At 39.4% G+C, this 21612-nt stretch overlaps 2 protein-coding genes across 7 annotated transcripts in view; one reads left to right on the top strand and one right to left on the bottom strand.

Annotated features, from left to right (window-relative positions):
* Positions 1–21612, bottom strand: part of LOC131684162 (trithorax group protein osa) — a 513311-nt gene that overhangs the window by 110418 nt on the left and 381281 nt on the right. The gene's annotated exons all lie outside the window — the stretch shown is intronic.
* Positions 12624–13511, top strand: LOC131684163 (serine/arginine repetitive matrix protein 2-like). The gene is made up of 2 exons (XM_058966800.1): positions 12624–12753; positions 12816–13511. Exons 1-2 carry the CDS (start codon positions 12696–12698, stop codon positions 13418–13420), a joined length of 663 nt encoding a protein of 220 aa, XP_058822783.1. The 5' UTR covers positions 12624–12695; the 3' UTR covers positions 13421–13511.

The raw sequence follows: 21612 nt of genomic DNA, 5'->3' as shown, positions 1-21612 counted from the left end.
TTAAATTTACACTCTTGAAGAGCATTGAACGCAAAGCTGCGCTCATGCAGCGGTGGTAGAAGCAAGAGAAGGGCGAGGGGGTACTTTTCCGACTCGTATTTCTACCGCAGCAGCGAAAAATATATAAAATATGCACTCTCACAAACATACACTCACACAAACCCGTCCGCCATTCGACCTTGACCGAGTGTGGTCGTCTTTTTGTTGCACTTCCTTTCCTTTCCCGGCGCGGGTTGATTGAACATCTTTATCGATGATGCAACGTGGATTTTTCCCGCAACGGTGAACTTTTGCTGAACGATTGTTGTCATCGTGATGATGGCAAAGCGAGTATCGGAATACGGGGAATCCCAGAATGTATAGGCACGATTTAAAGATAGCAAAAAATTCTGCGTTGAGCGAAGTCAATGTTCATAGCCTTTTTTTGTCGTTTATAGTAATCATTTACAGCTCAACATGACAATTCCAAGATCTGATCAATCGTAAATCAAGAAGCGGTTTTTTTTATCTTACACTGCACAATAGCCTCAGCGCCGATTCTATTCCGACAACTTTAGCCACTTTTTCCCAGTCTTTACCAGGGTCAGAGTTCAGATAGTTTCAATCGTTGTAGCTGGGATCACACCATGCTATATTTCTCCCTAAGGAAAAAAAAATACATTAACCTTCCGGCAGTCGCGTTAGTGCACTGGGTGCACGTTGCTCTGAAAAGCTAGCGAAATCGTCTTAGAGCATCAGCGGCTGCTCGTTCAGTGGGCAATATGCGCGATTTCCGGAGGGTTAACACCAACATTTCTCACTAAGCCAAAAATGTATACAAGACAGAAACACAATTTATGTTTCAAAGCAAACAACTAGTTCAACGTTTCGTTAGAGCAAAAGTTCAGTTATGCCGATGGGACGCAGCGCAATCGAAACTTGGTTTGGGAACGGAGATGTACTCAATTTGGCGCTAAATTACTCCGACTCTAAGTTAGTGTCAGATTCTTATGAGACGAAGTAAAAATAATGCAGATGTCCAACCCACCCAGAACAGTACTGGGCCATTAGTATTTTTATTATTTATGTTGTCCCTTATGGTTTGGGAAACATTAAGAACTTTCAAATTGCCTGCCAAACTATATCCTTCTCATAGAATTTTTCGGCAAATATCGCCTTCTCAGCATCCGACGTGATAGAGTGATGGAAGGGTATAATCATTTACTAGTAGGTCCGCATAACCGAACGTATGGAGCTTAGGTTACATGTTTCGCGATTCAGGTAGTTTCGTTTTAATTATTCTTCACACTGCCTGCCTGACTGCCGACATATTCTTCAAATTCTCGGCAGCCAGCTTCCAAGAGCAAGTGTTGCGCGATATCGCCGTCAGCGCTTTAGCAATCAACTACCCACATCTCGTGATACATGTGGAGATGCAAAGAATTCTTCGGTCTCTAGCAGTAACATGTATAGGACTAACATTCCTTCATTCCCCCGAAGATCTGCCTTCGGACGAAGCCGGCATCGGTATTTATCAGCGTGTAGGAATCAATGTAGACCAGCATGCTATTCCCAAGCATGGTGTTTCAATGAACATTTTGCAATCTGAGTTGTGGTTCTGGTCAATAACGGAATAGCAAGACACGGGCGATCTCTCTTATGCTCATGCCACTTATGCTAAACATCGACTACACTGCATGTTTTATAGTCGCATTTTTCGTATATATCCTTGTTCAAGATTACGCACAACGATTTTCCGCACAGCAAGTGAACATAAAATTTCCGCTCTCCAAATTTAACAGGTTCGGATAGATTTTCACTTGACATCGGTTTCTATTATATCTTTGAACCACTCCTAGAGTCATGATACTAGGGTTGTCGACTCTAACTTTGACGCGAAGATATAGAGGGGAACCTGGGAACAGTGCTGTTCACTATTAGGTGTAATACTTATTTGTTTCTGAATTTCTGGATGATTTGATTGGTTTAGAGTGGTTCACCGCTAACCACAATGAATCCAAAAGCACCAACTACTCTCGCTGTGGAGGATAATCCGAGTGAGTATTGCTCTTCTCCACAGAGAACAACTAAGGACGGCTGCATGTGAAGCAAACTGCGGTGTCTTCCGGATTTCTTTGCGGGGAATAAAGAAACCGTTAACACGCTCCCACAGTCGCTAGGTAGACTATAAGAAAAGAACTAAGCTTCCCAGCTAACAGGTAACCGTTGCGTCCAACAAAAACACATTTAAAAGGCCAACTAATATATCCGGGACCATCCTTTGACAATTTCATAATTATGACATGTCTTAATTTATTTGGATATTTTTGAATGTTTTAGATTCTGCGAAAATGAAGCTGGTGAATGCCTCTGGCTCCCGGTAATCCAGATTTTCGGAGAGTTGTTCCTGAACTAGGACTATATCTATATCAGAAGTCTGTTATTTATCGTTGCGGGACCATATAACAATTGGACCTTGGAATGGTCACACACTGCCCCACGGTAGCCTGCTGCTGAATGGCCGTACAGGGGTCAAATCCCACGATCATGAGATGAGTTTCTTGATATCCATATTGTCAGTATTCCATTGAAATTCACAAATAGTATCCTTACGCATCCGGAAATTTTAATTCCAGAGAACCAGTTAAACTGTTCCAGTTCATTGATACTGCCCAGAAACATTAAAGTTTTGCGGATACCCGTGTTACCCTTGTCAACCTGCTACGGGATAAAAAAAAATCCAGAAGCCCTTCCTCAGACCCCCGCTTCGCACATCGTCAGTTGTATTCCCTCTAAAATGTTATTCTTGGTAATGTTCTACGATGTCACTACATTCAAATTTAAATAACAAAATCAATGCAATCCGCGTCGAAATCTTACGCAGTTGGTTGATAGAACGATGACCTCAATACATGAATTGTTTTGTATACGAAAAAGGGTTATCGATAAGTGAACTCAGTGAAAACCTAAATAAATTTGCCAAGAACGCATAAATACATGGAAACATCTTTTTATGGAAAACGTCGCCAAAAAAATTGATTCCGCTATGGTCCTTGAAATTCTTAATTATTGAATTTGCACTTCGATTTCGTCGCATCAGAATCCGACACTAACTTAGTGACAAGAGTAAGCTAGCACCGGATTGATGCTAGCTTGTAAAACAAAAGCTAGCGTCAATCAGGCCCAGCTTAGTCCTATCGTGTTGGATATCCTATTAGTGTTGGATTCTTATAAGACCAAGTCGATTTGTAAATTACATAACTAATTTAGTTATAGATGTTGTTTTATTTCGGGAGCATATTTTGAATATTTGGAATTTCAATCGCACTGAACGGGACAAAATGGTGTGTCCTTTGAAACTCGTGTTGTCCAATCTTTGGCGAGATTTCGCCTTTGACAATAATCGTCTGCGTATTCAGGTGTTACTCTTACATTGTGAAAATTGTGAATTCTGAAAAGTGTGCCTACTATGGAGAAAATCCGTGTTATCCTGCCTCTTGTACAAATAGTGTCCGAAAAATCTGAAGCCGTCCCTTAAAAACACCCATTGTGATTTTTTTTGCAGAAATACTGAAAATAGCTACGCCACTCACCACGACAAATCGTTATGCTCTCTTGGCTTAGCAATAGTGTAATGATGATCTCGATGTGGAGACATCTTTAACTACTCTCAAAAACTATAGGCAGATGCGATTCCTTGTCAAGGTTTAATTTTTTTCGCATGACAGGCCGTCAAATATACCAGCTCGAAGAAGCTCTGCATTAAGCCGCAGCAAACAGATCCTGATGCTAGAAATTTGAAAGATCAAACGAGAAGTTTTCAACGCTTTCAGGACAACCAAAATTCTCAAGTGACATTTCAACAAGATTCAACATAGTGCAAGACGCATTGGGCACCGTCAACGTTTTGATATTGCGAATCAATCCGCTTCTGTTTCTATGAAACTGGGTGAACGAGTGATAAACATTGCTATAATTTCGCTTATTTTTCAATTTGAAGTCTTTGCAGTTGAAGTTTTCGTGTTGTATATTTCAAACATAAAAGTCGTTCATTGTTTTAACAACTCGACATTTGAGTACATCATTTATTGTGAATAAATTTGAATGGAACTGGCAGGACCATAGCGTAGTCTTTCGGCGCCTTTAATGGAGTCTCAGTTGTATGAAGGAATCTCTGACCGACAATTGCTTTGAGATAGTTATTGCATTAGGCCTCGACAGTGGTGCATCGAGGAGACAGAGAACTCGTACTTTGCATCAGCCCAAACAAACGATCAGCCATTAAATAAACGTAAAAGTAGAAGCCCACTAGTGTATTAGTGTAGTATTAGTATTGTAGTGTTTAGTACTCGTGTATAATTGTTATGTGCTACTCTGTGCTATCTGTGTATGTATTCGTCTGAGTATTTCTGATAGCTGGGCTAGGTAACTGGCGTATATGATAAAATAGTGGGTAATTTTTCCCGTTGGTCATTTTTTCTGGTGTTAAATTCGAGCATTCGATTAGATTCATTCGGGAAGATCGGATTGGATAAATTAAGGTACGATTAGTTTACCGACGCATGAAAATTATCCATTCCCTGTCAGCATAGTACGATAACACTCTAATAGAATGCATGTGTCGTTAATGGTAAATAAATACCATATGCTGATTTTAGACGAATTAGTTTGATTGCATGTTAGATGTGTTCCTTTCATCTTCACTAGACTGCTTTTGTTGTACTTTTACTAGTTTGCTTTTCCACTATTGGTGTATAACAGAAATAATAGCGGTCAATTTATACGCCTCTATTTAATCTCTTTGCATTCTTTTTATTCGGCATGTTATTTTTCCTTTTTTTGCTATATTTTAAATCAGATTCATGCAAATTCTCACCAACACAATCAATTTCCTTTTCTCTCAAATGTACTCTCATTCGAAACGTACAAACGCTTCACGATAACACAAACACATACTTAACCCTACAGTCCGCGCGTTCATGAATCGGTCATATCCGGACGTTCATGCTCCCGATGATTTAGCGAACATTTTAGCACTCAGAGACATGATGTCATATTATATTGGGATGATAAGTGTTTTTTATGTAAAATTGTCTGAGGAACGCGATGGCATTAAAATTTTCAAAATTAAAATATGCGTATTTTGAGAAAAATTAACTTTTAATATTTAACCGGAAAAAATGCATAGTTGGCAACACTGTCGGCAAAAAATTATATTTTTATAGACTCCTTGAACAATTTCCTTCAAAAGCCATCCTGTGGTTTGATTCTAGAGAAAATAGAACCGGAGATATGATCAAAATAAAATCAAGGGTTTTGGCAATTTGCCAAAACGGGGGGTGCTCCCATGACCCGAGGGGTGGTTCAATTGTCACAAAAATTTGGGTTTTTATATATTGGCCCTAGATGAACAATTCCTTTAAATTTTGTTCAAATCCGTGGAGGTCGATTACACGTGCCTTGATCACTTCGCATGGAATGACCCATATGAAGTTATATCAGAATATATAGACGAATTTCGCGCTAAATCGCATTTATAGTTGGCAGCACCCTCTTAGATTTGAATGAAACTTTCTGTACATGAGAACTTTGTCGCAAAAAGTCACATATTTAGTTTTTCCAAAAATGATCTAGACTGTCTTTTGAAAAGGGTCAAACTTTTTTTTCCAAATGGCTATAGACTAAAAATGACAAATCCTGCAAAAAATGTGGTAGCAGTGATTTTCATAAAATTAGTTAAATTTTTGAATAAAAACATTGTAAAACTTTTTCATCGACTCCTACACTGAAAAAAAATTGATTTTAAAAATTTAAAGTCGATTTACAAAAAAAACATCTTTGATTTGGATGAAATATTGTTCCAAGATTATGTTCCCTAGCCAGGCATTGCATTTATCGCTCATATGAGTAAATGCGTCCAGATAATTTGCTACTGCGACATTAAAATCTCACATTTTCACACGAAAAGTTATTGGCACTCACACAACTTCTCCGGATAAATACAACATGTTATTTCTCCGGATCAATAAAACAGCCGGAGAATGAGCGAATGAGTTTATCACGGTATCCTGTTGGCGCTCACTACCTTGCAGTCACTATTCCAAAACACGAAAGAACAAGTCTATCGTACTTCTTTGCCGCCTTTCTTTGAAATTGAATGTATATTTTGACGCTTTTATTGATTTCCACGAAATTAAAATATTATCACTTTCTCCGGTGAGAAGGAAAAAATCAAAAAAAAAATATCCGGAAAATTATTTCTCACGCTATTTGTGGAGTCTGAGATTTTTGCGACTCATCTATCTCGGAAAATTTGGACATCGGATAAGCTTCTTCTCGCGTGAGTGAGAGAGAATTACAATGTCTGTCCCTAGCTTAAAAATTCAAGTTGGGCACTTTCAAGGAAAAAAGTTATTTGAAAAGAACTTTTCCTTGTCCAAGATGATTTTTTTCAGTGTATATTTATTGAAAACTAAACCAATGAAAATCATAATCATCTCAGAATCCTATTTCCCAGTATCAGTAATGAATTTTGTATATACTTGAATGAGGGCAAAGATAAATCATTTAACATCATCGATATATGCGAGATTTAACTAAATACCACTTGGCTGTGTACGAAGAATCTTGTCTATGTACCCGGCCGGGAAGTAGAAATTGATGTTGTAGTCTCCAACAGGGGCCTTAATTACGAAGCATGGGGTTCGCTCCTTCAAGAACCCTTCCCAAGTAACAATTGAAGTTTTATAGCACGCTACAAGTGCAATCTAAGTTTTATCAGTGGCTATAAAACTACGATAAAACAACAATTGTTACTAGGGTTTGCTTCGACCAGTGAAAATTCTGGTTCGCAAGCCATTGCGTTCAGGAAAAATCAAGGAGTATAAGAAAACAACTTATTACCCTCAGGGTCATTTCGAACCTTTCGCCGAATCTGCTCTTTGATCTTTTGGACGGGGCCAGACTACCTGGTCGCCTTTTTGTGCCGCGAGGTATGAACTGCCGTCTTTGCAAACAATTGGGCCTACAGCGACTTATTGTAGAAACAAGGCACGCTGTGGAAAATGCGGAGAGAATCATGAACAGTTTTCCTACTCTGGAGAGACTCCGCATGATCTCTCGATATATCCCGCATATAAATTATGTGAGGATAAAGTGAAACATTCTTTTAAGGATCGCTCCGATAAGAAATGCAAAAGTTTGATACGCCACCGACAACGACTAATTTCTACGTTTCCTTGCACACTAAAGAGCGAGAGTCTGGTCTCTCCATTATGGGATCATCTTCTAATGTGCCTATAAATTTCCGAAAGAGGACAATCAGTTTTCTCTTCTAAGCTTCCTCGTAAAGACCTGAGAGTGTCCCTTGAAGGGTGCTGTTACAAAACCGAAGTAAGTGGTTCCTACTCTTAGTAATCTTAGAAACTAGCAGGAATTTCCACATGGGACATCAAAAACCCCAAGTGTCTCTATATTTCAGTCCCTACATTTCCCTCCAGGTTTTACACAATGCATTTGCACTGCGATTAAAGGTCAAACGAAACAAGTACCTGACGCGAACAACCGTGAACAGTCTCCTACTTAGTGGTGGGCAGAGATTGCTTAGAATTGTACGCGAAAGGGATTTTTGAACGTCGGATCGAAAAAAAGCTGAAAAATGCGATTATTGGCACCGGGCCGTCGACGGATTAACGGACGGATCATCAGAAAACCAATATTTCGCCTGGAGGCTAGGGCCTACGTTGTGTATTCGATTAATCCTGTGATTGGAATAAACGGAACGTTTGTCATATAATATTTATGCTAATGCATCGCTTTTATGCTAATCATTATGACAGTATTGGTGAGTACAATCGTAAAAGAGGCTGTGCTGCCAATATTCTCCCAACATAACTGACGGTTTTATATTAACCTATTTTCGACCACACCCACATCCTTACTAGTACAGAAGGCTCTGTTTGATGGAGCATGAAAAGCACTCTTTGCATTTCCTGGAGAAAACATGGGAGTTTTCGAGTACTTTAACTGAACAATCATAGCAGTGTACCTTAGTTTGAGCTCTTTCGCAGTGCTCCATTCCGGATAATGACACTTGGATTAGAATGAAATGAGAAGATGGACATTTAGGCATTAGAAGGTGATATTTATGAAAGATCGCATAGCTTCAACGAATTTTTTAATTTTTTCATCTCAGAGGACGCTCGAAAATCGGCAAATTTCGTGGAGCGATGGAAGTTCAGGAATCCCAAAGGTATCAACAAACCTTGGTCCAAGAGAATGGATGAGGGTCATGACTTCATTCGGGTGATATATCATTAAAAGTAGAATGCCCATCTACGGCGTATTGGGGTTATGGAGAGCGGTCTCTGCGCTTGTGGTGGCGGTTATCGCGATATTAAACATGTTGTCTGGTCGTGCGCAAAGTGTTCTAGTACCAGATCTCCGTTTAACGAATCCCTTCGGCCTCGTTCCAGTCCAGTCCGAGATGCTATACCAAATTCGCTACTGATATTTTCTGCATGTATCAGGCAACTAGTAGTTGGGAAATTGGATTCTAAGATGATTATGACTTTTATTGGTTAAGTTTTTGATAAAAATACTCTGAAAAAAAATTCAGTTCGAACAAGGAATTTTTTTTTTCAAACAACTTTTTTTCTTTGAATGTGCCCAATAGACTGCCCAGAAAAATAATGAATTTTTGAAAACTCAATCGGCCCTCCCCTGAGTCGATTCCTATTTCCACCAGGAGTACTTGCTCCAAATTTGAAGCAAATCGAACAAGTCTAGCTACCGGACCAGCGTGCTTGAAGTTTGTATGGGATTTTTCGACAATTTACATGGAGAAAACCCTCTTGCTCACATTTTCGCCGCTAGGTGGCACTGTATACATCAGATTATCACCAAAAGCGAAACTTAAGAAGAAAATTTTATTATCTACAACATTGTTAAAGACTGCAAAGCGATCCGACTCCAATAGGAAAAGTTATTAAACTTTTAACGAAGTGATGTCTGAGTCAGTTTTGCATGGGGCCTAGCAATGCATGGTAGTGTATCAGTACTAGGTTCTAACAAACTAAGCATTTTTATGGAATAATGGTTAGATTTAGGTGAATAGTATGTTCGGAAGAATTGTAGTACATACTACGAGTTATGTTTTGGTTAGAAAATTGTAGTTCCAGATCTGACCGCATAGATGGCGCCAACACTAACTTTTCAACGGAGAGAGATAGAATATCGAGATGTTTGGAAGAATTACTGCAATATTCTTGTACTACAACTTTGCAGAAGACACCTAATTTCTATCTCTCTTCGTTGAAAAGTTAGTGTTGGCGCCATCTATGCGGTCAGATCTGGAACTACAATTTTCTAACCGAAACATAACTCGTAGTATGTACTACAATTCTTCCGAACATACTATTCATCTAAATCTAATCATTATTCCATAAAAATGTTTAGTTTGTTAGAACCTAGTACTGATACACTACCATGCACTGCTAGTCCCCATGCAAAACTGACTCAGACATCACTTCGTTAAAAGTTTAATAACTTTTCCTATTGGAGTCGGATCGCTTTGCAGTCTTCAACAATGTTGTAGATAATAAAATTATCTTCTTAAGTTTCACTTTTGGTGATAATCTGATGTATACAGTGCCACCTAGCGGCGAAAATGTGAGCAAGTGGGTTTTCTCCATGTAAATTGTCGAAAAATCCCATACAAACTTCAAGCACGTTGGTCCGGTAGCTAGACTTGTTCGATTTAGCTCAAATTTGGAGCAGACACTCCTGGTGGGACTAGAAATCGACTCAGGGGTGGGCCGATGGGGGTCATTTTTTTTCTGTCACTCTAGTGCCCAACTTGAATTTTTGACGGTCGGTAAGGCACACAATTACCTATCTTGGAACAAAATTTTATCCAAATCAAAGATGGTTTTTTTGTAAATCAACTATAAATTTTCAAAATCGTTTTTCGCCGTTTTTTCAGTGTAGAAGTCGATGAAGAATTTTTTCATTATTTTTAGTGAAAAATTTTACTAGTGATGCTAAAATCACTCCTACAACATTTTTTTTGCAGGATTTGTCATTTTTAGACTATAGTCATTTGAAAAAAAATTGGTGAAAAAAGTTTGACCCATTTCAGAAGACAATCTAGATCATTTTTGGAAAAACAAAGTATGCAAAGTGGTTTCTTGTGACAAAGTTTTCATGTACAGAAAGTTTCACTAAAATCTGAGAGGGTGCTGCCAACATTTGTTCAAGTTAGCGCGAAATTCATCTATGGTAAAATGAGGTTATTTAACCAGAGATCAAAAATATTAACATCTTCGGGTGAGCTTGAAAGAGGACCGAAAAGCCCACCGCGCTGTTTCAGTTGTTTAACCTCAACCCTCATTCGTTCGATGCAGAGTAGTCATTCAGTCATTTTCGGTTCAAATGGGGTTATCGAAGAAGACTTTTTCTACAACAATAATTTACATAAACGTATCATTTCCCGGCAAATAAAGCATCGTGCTCACCCACCAGTGCCAGTATCTTGTTCACACAATCCAAAGGTTATATAACACATCATTAAACCCTCCGCTAGCCGGCTCCAGAGCAGTACAGTAACATCGGCAATAATAATAACAACAATAACAATCAGCTCCATATTAGCGCATTTTGAATGACTCTATTAATAGCCGGCAGCGGGAAAGACGAAGAAAGAGGCGGGCGGCAGCGGTAGCGGCACGACAGAAAACAGTAAACAAAAATATTGAAATGTGCTTATTCACTTCCACTTTTGTGCCGGTTTACCGGTTGCCACCGGCAGACAAGCCCTCTCGACCCATTACCCAAACCGCGGTCAACCCCGCCGACCGATCAACCGACCGACTGACGTCTTCTTCAGCTTCTCGAGCGTAATCGGCGTAGACTTTGAACCAACCCCGCCCGTCCCGGCACCCGTTCGTCGTTCGTATGTCGGGTACCTACTGCTGCTCTGCTGTAAAATGGGCCTATCTCATCTGACTCATTGGATTCGATGAAATACAACCACCGCGTGTCGGTCCGTACCAGACCTTATCCACATAAACAGACTGCTTACCGACGATCACCCCGTCCATCCATCCAACCAACCCCTGCCAACATGCCACTTTTGTGCTAGGCGCTTCTTCAAGTCAACGCTAGGCTAGGGCCCGGCTACTGCTGATTGTATAATTATTGCGTTCGAAAGTGTAATTTAATTTTTGTGTACCCATGCACACACACAGACACAAACGCACTCAGACCGTGCATTCTGACTCGATATAAGCACTAAACTATTGGCTCAAACAGCAGCAGCAGCACTGCGTCGGGGACTGATTTGGATGGGGCAACCGACGACGACACGCTGTCTGGCAGCAGTCAACCCGCCGTCTCGTTGCCGCGTCGTCGAAAAGTGGTGTGCTCTCGTTTCCCGTATCCAACGGGCGACCTTGATGACCATTAAAAAGCAACAACGCGTCTCGAAAGCGAATCGAAGCTTACCCTACCGTGCCTTGCGCCCCTTCGTCGGTTGGAAGCGGCTCTGCTGTTCCATTTTCTGATGTACGCCGCCGTATTCGTGTTTCCTCTTTCACCCCCGCTCGATCATCACCGGCCGACTTTCGGTATTCAGTAGGTTCAGATGCTCCAGTCGGTGGTTGGTTGGTTGATGATGATGATGATGTAAATTTGTCTCAGCTATTTTTACCCTTCGAGCACCCAGTCCATCCGAGTTCAGGTCATCGCCCGAGCAACGGGATGGACAACGACTCTAACGAGGTCAGTAGAACCACAAACAGCACGTTCTATCCCGGAGCGGTTTGCTGCATACCTGCGTCGTCGTTGTCGTCGTCGTTGATCTGCATTGGCTTTCACTAGCGGAACAATACGCCGGGCATTGGCGAAGGCGGCTTGTGTAACAACAACAACAACAAACGTGCAACGCCGAGTAACGCGCAACTGATTTCGAGATGCACAGGACGCCGGATAATTTCCTTTTCCAACACGGCCGGGAAGCCGGGGCAGGTTTCAGCAACTCGTGTGGAAGGACGACCGATTGAACGAACGGTTGGAATATGTTGTAGATACCTACTAGCGTAATCGGTGACTGAGGTGGTGCAAGGGGAAGCCGGGTTTTAGTACATGAATGAAAAATGATGTGATAAATTCAATGAATCACTCGCTTTGCACCCGATTAGGATCGGAGGTGCGGAGGGGACGACGACGGGAAGAACCATAACAATGACAATGACTTTCGTCAGCTGATATTCGTCTCGTGTGTCGACGAGTAATACTAGAATGTACCGAGTGGAATGTTTTGTGTGTGTGCTATCTGACGGATGTTTACCAGATAGGTGGGATCTTCTATCCGAAACAGTTGCCTGTACCTGTTGAATGGATCTCAATCGGTAATTTCGCAGACTAGCGTCACGAATTGTAAACACAAAATATAATAGAGGAGTTTTTGGACGCATTTATCGTGCGTCTATATATTTTAGGAAATTTTTGCGCCTCTTCGAAAAATTACAAGGCAATTTCAGCGGTTTTGACATAGCACTACACCGGCGTAGTCGAGTGATACACCGATACACTTTACCAATAAATTTATTCTTTTAAATAACTTTTATTCTCGTATCAAAATCCCATCCAAGCAACCAGCGGTGAATCAGCACGAACATCGCAACCGTCATTCATATTTTAGCGGTTTGCAGAACAAGATGTCAACTTCAATTCTCCCGGTGATCATCAAGATTTTGGAAGAATCTGGCGAGGAAGGTAAGTTACATTGTGTCCGATCACCACACCGAACTGATCGGAACCACTTCCACCGCTCACAGGCTTGCACACTAGAACGCTGCTGGCGAAAGTTCGCGATCTGCCTGGCATTCGATCGGTTCCACCCCGAAACATTCGGCAGGCATTCGATGACAAACTGAAGATCGCCAACGACTGTGGTCTTGTAACGCAGCGTGAAGACCGCGTGCGGTTAGCGGTGAACTGCCATTCCCCCGAGGGACCCAGTTTCTATTCGGCCCTGGAAAATTTAGAAAGGAACTTCCACGAATTGCAACCACAGTCCGATGCAGTCGCAGCGTCTGCTAGCAAACGTTATCCGCAGCGAGAGCGCTCTATGACCCGTACGGTTACCAACGGATCGGGTGCACCGAATCGGAGAGCTGCGGTTCGAACATCCGCTCGAAGTTCCACGCAGCCAGCACCCGGCCGTTCAAGATCTAGATCTAGCAGCAGCAGAAGACAGCCCCGTTCTCGCCGTCAATCTGCTTCCCGCTCGGTTACCAACGTATCGCCTCCACCGAATCGGAAAGCTGCGGCTCGAGGTTCCACGCAGCCAACAACATCCAGGCGTTCAAGATCTAGATCTAGCGGCAGCGGAAGACAGTCTCGTTCTCGTCGTCAATCTACTTCCCGCAGCCGTCGTTGAATCCGTTTCTGGAAACATATTTTTCACCAAATTTTAGTTCATTTGTACCAGGTCATGTTTATTTCAATAAAATGTAATCTTTAGAATTCAATTACTGTGTTTACGTCATACCACTCTTACTTTTCGCCCGTCAAAGCAAAACCGACAGCCGCCAAGTCTTGATTCACAGCGAGGGTGGGGTAATGGCGGATCTGGATTCGCCGTACCGTGAAAAACAGAAAAAATACTACCAGCATCTATGTTATCCCATTGCCGCAAACCGGTGTGAGTGGGTGAGAGCTTACGAGCGTGTATGTAGACAGCTTCTTTGGCCCAAACAAAGAATTCTGCCCGAGGCCATTTAGACCGTGGTAGCTGACAGAGGGCAGACTATAAACATCGCCAGCTGATGCACCACGACGTAGCACCGTAGTCAGTCAGACCGTTTGGTTTGTGCCTCGGAGGAGGACATTCATCCTACCGCCGCCGGTTCATTTTTCATACTCGAACCAGGCGGCAGACATCGCTTGTCCCATACCAATCCCGCATCGGATTTTCTTGACAAATGCAGCAGGGGTTGGGGTACAGAGATAGCGTTGGGAAACCACGCGCAATGCATCGTTGAACCTTAACCACCCACTCCATGGGTTTTCACCGTGAGGAAGAAAGAAGAAGATGGGAGGCCGCAAAACAGTGAAAAGCGTGCTGCTGCCGCTACCGCGTGGGGAATAAAGGAAAAATGAAAAATAAACAAGTTAAAACGAAAACGAAAGTTTTGATAATATTTCCTTGCGAAACCCGTCCCCCGTTGTTGCAGTGTCTTGATTTTGTTTTGCCAATGTCTGTGTGTGTGTAGATGTATATACATAACAAACTAAATAAATACAGTGCCGCTTTTGTGGAGGGTGCCGCGCAGTTTTTCTTCCGAAGAGAATTTCGCTGAGACATACTGTTAACCAGGTTAGGCGGTTGCTTCTTGCAATCTAGGTTGACAATGGATTGATGGTGAGCAAAATATTCGAGCAGTCCGTTTAGGACGAACAGGCATCATTCAATATTATTTTACTAACAATTCCTGAAAGCACTTTTTGCCTTTCTAGCAGAAGTGTCAATGGAACATACCCAGTTTTCTACACTTCTGCTAAAGTGCAAAAATGGTGCAGAACGAGTGTACTACACTATACCAGTGTCAATCAATCGAAAATCTTATATATTTCTACTTAGTGATGAAAATTTTTTGGGTAAAAATTATTTATTCTCCATTAAGGAGAAAATTGTTTAAAACCATCTATAACTAAATTAGTCATGGAATTTGCGTCTCAACTTCGTCTCATCAGAATCCGACACTAACTTAGTGACAGGACTACGCTAGCGCCGGATCCAGCGATTTCATTAATTTTCATCAGCTTATCAGAACTCCTTTTCTTGCGGGACACTACGCAGGACTAGGGGTTTGCTCAAATAGTGTTTTCGTTTTTTTGGAGCAAGCTTCAATCAGACACACCTTAGTCCTGTCACTAAGTTACTGTTGGATTCTGATGAGACGAAGTCAAAATGCGAATTCCAGAACTAATTTTATTCCAACAAGGTTATGCGGACATTTGAGGCATTTTAGTTCGTTTCATTCTAACAATTTCACAACTAAAACAAAAAAAAATATTATTGAAATATGGTAAAAGGCTAATCGGCATATTAGAAGGATGAAGACTTGCAAAGTTTTGAACGTTTTTACGTCAATTGGCCGAATGCCGTTTGGCCACATGTCGTTCGGTCGAATTGGTCATTTAGTTGAATGCCGCCACCAGGCCGAATTCCATTTGGCCGAAAGGGCCGTTTGGCATGGTCATTTGGCTGAATGTCATTTGGGGAAAGTTTGGTCGAATGGTATTTAGCCGAATGCCAGTTGGCCGAATAAAATTGGGCAAAGGTAATTCTATCGAATGTCACATGTTTATTATTTGTTTTCAATAAACAATTCATCCTTTTGCATATATTGTGGAATTTCGTAGAAGGCCCACAACTGGAGACTTTTTTTTGGTGTAAAATTATCATCTTTCAAACGCTGTATCTCGGGCACAGTCATCAATATGGAGCGAGCACTAACGGAACAGAAAATTTTTGTGGGTCATTTAGTTGAATGCCGCCACCAGGCCGAATTCCATTTAGCCGAAAGGGCCGTTTGGCATGGTCATTTGGCTGAATGCCATTTGGCGGAAAGTTTGGTCGAATGCTATTTAGCCGAATGCCAGTTGGCCGAATATAAATTTGGCAAAGGTAATTCTATCGAATGTCACATTTTTATTATTTGTTTTCAATAAACAATTCATCCTTTTGCATATAGTGTAATTTCGTAGGAGGCCCACAACTGGAGACTTTTTTGTGTAAAATTATCATCTTTCAAACGCTATATCTCGGGCACAGCCATCAATATGGAGCGAGCACTAACGGAACACAAAATATTTGTGAAATTTTAAATATAGGACAGCAGCAAAATTGTCTACCACCCGGAGTCAGGTATGTGAAAGTGACGGACGAAGCAGTAAACTGTACATCAAGACCAGTTTGCTATAGGCTATCAAAAACAGTAAAAACCATTTCATGTGAACTCCAGCCGCAGATCAAGCGAATATTTATTAACTCTGAAACGCTATAATGGGCCGTTATATATATATATATATATATATATATATATATATATATATATATATATATATATATATATATATATATATATATATATATATATATATATATATATATATATATATATATATATATATATATATATATATATATATATATATATATATATATATATATATATATATATATATATATATATATATATATATATATATATATATATATATATATATATATATATATATATATATATATATATATATATATATATATATATATATATATATATATATATATATATATATATATATATATATATATATATATATATATATATATATATATATATATATATATATATATATATATATATATATATATATATATATATATATATATATATATATATATATATATATATATATATATATATATATATATATATATATATATATATATATATATATATATATATATATATATATATATATATATATATATATATATATATATATATATATATATATATATATATTGATTTAAGTCAAACATTGAACTACATACAATGTAAAAAATTAAAATTGATCAATTTAAACTAGAGATATTTGACTTTGAATTTTACACCTGGTCGAAGATAACCCATTATAGCGGCAATGAAAAATTTTGGGGTTATAGCGTTGGAGGATTAAATCATTTGAAGCAAGCTGAGCTTTTAACAGGACTAGTGCACCAAGAAAAAAAATCCTTTGGTATGGCCTGGCTGATACATTGTCGATTCCACATTAAAACTAACAGTCTACTTCTCGATATAGTATGCATTGTATCAAGAATGAAGGAATCATAGTTTTTATTCCAGGCGTCATGAGTGCTGATGACAAAAAAGCGCTGGTCAGACAGTGTTCGCGGATTTTCTAAAGATGAAACTGAAGTTTAGACTAATCCAGTTCCATCACCTACGCCATTCAACACGTTTGGCCAAACACAATGTTTTATTTATAGGAATAATCTATGATAAGTGATTGAAAGTGATAGCACTGAAATTAGCATTCCTGAAGATATAGAAGATGACTAAATAAAGACACGACTACGATATTTGGTATCACGTACTTGCCCCACGTTCAATAAATAATGTCGTAATACGAACAAGTACAATACCTAACACTAGGGTTGGGAAAACCGGAGGATTTTAAAAAACCGGTATTTTCGGTATTGAAAATGAAAAAAACCGGTAAAACCGGTATTTAAAAAAAAATACAGACTGTGTTAACAAAATAATCGCTCAACGTACAAAGCCAATTGGGCATTTGATCATTTAACAGAGAGCATGATTGGTTCTTACAGTACTCCAATATCGAATAAGCTTTATGAATGTTTATTTGATTACTCTTATGGTATTATAATCTTTTTTAAGTCCACATTAAGGGGCGGGACTAGCGTAGTTGGTAAATCGATTGCCTTATGCGCAGCTCACCTGGGTTCGATTCTCAATCCCGCAAAAATGGTTAGAAATTTTTCTAACTCAAAAAGAGAGCCATATGACCCTAAGATTAAAACCTCTATAATCAAAATAAAAAATGGGATGTGATTCGGCATCTGGTTTGTGTATCGTAGTATGCAAAGTGTCGTCGCTTATTAGTCCAAAAAGCACATTCGTTAGCTAGATGCAGTAAGCGTTCCGAGATTTTAAAAACCAATACATAGAAAATCAGACCTGAAGTTATTGTTTTCTGGTTACCAAAGACTCGGACGTGAAGGTGATGTTTACCATAAATTGGAACGGGTTTCAGCCTATCGAAAACGAAAACACTATAGGTCAGGTTGATCAAGGACAAATTTGTCACTGGTTTCCAAAAGTGTCATTCGAACACTCATACTCAATTTATGAAACCGCTTGAGCATAAATTCCGCGTTGTCTTGAAAACCAGTGCTTTGTAACAATCTTCTTTTAATTTCATTTCAACGTACCCTGAGGCAGTATTGCTGATGAAATCTGCAAAATCTATTGTCAGAGTTTTATGATAGGTCTATGCGTTATAGATTTGCCAGTAGTGTGAATAAATTGAATGCAAAATGGAGTATGGGAATATGGAGTTGATTGATTTTGTCTTGCAGATTTTCTTGTTCCTCCATATTTTGATAAGTTTTGTTTGATATGTGGGATTTTTTTCGGGTTGTTATCGCTGCTTACATAAGCACTATTCCCCTGCTTATATCATTATTAAAAAGTCCTAAAACAGACAAACTTACTGTGCATGACACCTAATTTGAAAACACTAGCAAGTGAAAAGCTTTTTAAAGCGTTTCAAAGCTGTGCAACAATAAAACCCTTTTGTTAAATAGTCCTTCCTACCAAATTACCGAAAATACCGGTTTTTCATTCTTATAAAACCGGTATTTCGGTATAGTATATTTGGACGGTTTTACCGGTTTTCAGTAACGGTAAAACCGGTACTCCCAACCCTACTTGACACTTGAAGAAACCTATTTTGAGGTATTCCTAACGGCGTTTTTCTTTAGTGAAGATGCGGATAGATATATCTAGTCCTTCCTACCTGACTATTCAATTCAAAACACATGGAATCAAAGTTACACAAACCACTTAACGCACCCACTAAGAACAGATTCCTACGAGCCAGAACCGTACACCTCGAAAAACCTTGTGCAAAAGCATGAATCTCAATCGGTTGACCACGCTTCGCGGGCTAGCATCTGCCAAATACAGTCGTCAATACCATCACCGGGACAACAAGCGGTGGCCAAATTTTGACAATAGAAAAAGCAACAGATTGCCGAAATAAAGAACCAACTCCATCAGCAAAAAGCTGATGCCAATGACTGTGGGCCCTCGCTCGTGACTCGTAAGTGCAACTATTCTGACTGCAACTCAGTAACAAACCGATACCGATGCTGACGTTTTCAATAAACTGACAATATTATTTTGCACACACAAACAAGAATGCTCCACAGTTTTGAACGGTTCATTTCTTCAGTATAAAAAATCTAAACATACAGTACCAAGAACTATTTTTCAATCGGTGAAAAAACGTGACACATTAGGAAATCGCGTCCAACTTAGATCAGAGCCTCAACAAAGACTCCAAATGTCAACAAAAATAGCAAACAATTTTGCAAACTTTTTCCGCCCGTTTTCTCAGTTTCATAGAAACAAGGGGAAGCAGGCCGCCTTTTTAACGTTGTACCAAAGATCGTAGAGTAAGCTATATCAATTATCATCGAGAAGATAACCCGTACCAGGAAAATTGAAGACTCCGACGCCGATTCCCAACCTAGGACTAACCAATCATGTACTATGTTGAATCTCTGCTTGAAATGCCACATGGTTTTTGGTGTTCATGGAAGCGTTGGAAACACTTTGTTTCTTCTGAATTGACCAGTTGCTGTTTGCTTCGGATTTGTGACAGAGTTTTTTCTTGCCAGTATATAGTAGCGGCCTTTCAAAAGAGAAAAAAATATTGCTACGAGGACTCATTTGCTTGTAATTAGTACAATACTGCATGCATGACGCGCGGGACCAACAAACAACCGATCATGCAGACGATCCTTTCCAAAGAAGAGGCAAAACAGTCTCGCCAAAAGGTCACCCGACACTAGTTTGAAGGTTCGGTGCGATTGTCACTCAAAATCGTCGCTCACTGGAGCAAGGGGTCATTGAAACAGACAATCCCGTCCTTCAGTAGATGCACGCATGCCAAGCTCGAATCGATAACCGCACCATCGATCTCAACTTTGTGAGCGGGCATGTAAACGCGTTAGTTCCTCATGAAAGTCTTGTCGCCAGTAACGTCATTTGTTTGCTTTACACAAAATATCACAATCTTGAGCTCATCTAGGCGAACTTTCTAGATATCTGGCACAGCTGAATATTTCTGCGTTTTGCGGAATATAAGAATACTTCGCAGACTATCTTTAATCCGACAGAAAATCGGATACGGTCGAACCCAGTTCAATATGTTTAATTTCAAATATAAGTTTAGATCATTGGCAACGTATTTTGTTCGGCATCCATTTTAGGATCATTTGGGTCAATTCAGGAGTACACTTAATATACGGTAGAAGACCAATATTTATGGTCTTCCTGAAATACACCTCAGAAGTATTGGTGCCTCGAAAAAGTCACCATGAAAAATTTGAGCGCAATCAAAAAACAATGTCATGAAGCGTCGAGATCTGGTGTAATGTTGAAAAAATGTCTTTGTAGCACAATGAATATTTTTGAATTCAGATAACACTTGAGTTTGGAAATGCAGCTTTTATTTTTTTTTGCATGCCAATTTTTTTAAAAATCAATCAAAATCTGATGTCAATTCGACAAAAAAAAACAATTTTTTTGATTGCTATTTGAAGTTTGAAAATTAAAAGTACCAGAGAGGCACCTTTTGTCAATACATTTTTTTTAAAGAGAAGATACAAGATCCGTTGTTTCATGCAATTCTAAGACATTTGGCATAGAAAATAAATTAAAAGCAAACTCCAGTATCAACTCAAATCCAGAATTTTCCTAGTTTCATAAAGGTTATCTTGAAACGAAAGGATGGCAGTACATTCTAAACCATTTAGCAAAAAAAATCGGATTCAATTTTTGAATATTTTAAGGGTCCTTTGTGTTTTTCACTGGTGAAAATTTTTGCTCTTTGGCCGTTTTACGCAACTCCTTAATCGCGTCCGATTGAGCTAAACTTTTTTTTGTTGATGTGCGTCCGGTTACTAAATTCGATGATTACTTCTTTTCCATACATGCCATTGGCACTCTAATATACAGCCGTCTGAATAGATGCTTCCTCTGTCGCCTTCAAACACCTAGCGTCAACCGATTTCCTAAATATACAGCAAAAGATTTGTGGCTGGAATTTACATGAAATGAACGATAGTCAAACATGAACTATATAGGGAGAAGGTGGGCCATTTCCATGCATATAAATTATTATTTAAATGTCGATCTGAAAACGGGCGCGCAAAACTGATACTCCGCCAAGGGCGCCAGAAGACCACGCTACGGCTCTGACTGTTAGTTCTGCATTACGGCGGACTGATTTTTCGAACGAATGTGGTTCGATCGAATCTGACACACGTTTGATTTTGCTGCCGTTGTTGAAAATTCAAATCACATTCGGTCGAAAAAACGATTCGTAATAATGCCGATTAACAAAAATAACACTTGCAACAATATATGAGCTACAAAAATTTAGTCTGTGTTCTTACCCCTCCATCTGACCGTGCCTCAACATGCTTCTCCTTCGACTAGCGAACGATGAATAAAACACAAAAATACATGCGGGCCTTAAATGACTACCTAATATTCCTAATTAGGTCTTTTAGGTGCTCCATATTAACTTTCGATTTTTAGCGTTGCTTCCGATTTTTTTTCCTGAAAGTCTGTTTAGTTTGTAGTTCTATAAACAACTACAAACTAAATAAAAATACTTGAAAATTTTATACAAAACTGTTGTACATTTTTCCGACAAATTAGTGGAACAAATTCCTTTCAATACAATGAAAGTTACCTACGTTTAAAAACTCTAATTCCTGCTTCTTACGAAATTTTAAAGAAA

Source organism: Topomyia yanbarensis, chromosome 2 (genome assembly GCF_030247195.1).
Source record: "Topomyia yanbarensis strain Yona2022 chromosome 2, ASM3024719v1, whole genome shotgun sequence".
Lineage (NCBI taxonomy): Eukaryota > Metazoa > Arthropoda > Insecta > Diptera > Culicidae > Topomyia > Topomyia yanbarensis.
This window is presented reverse-complemented; position numbering and strand designations above follow the sequence as displayed.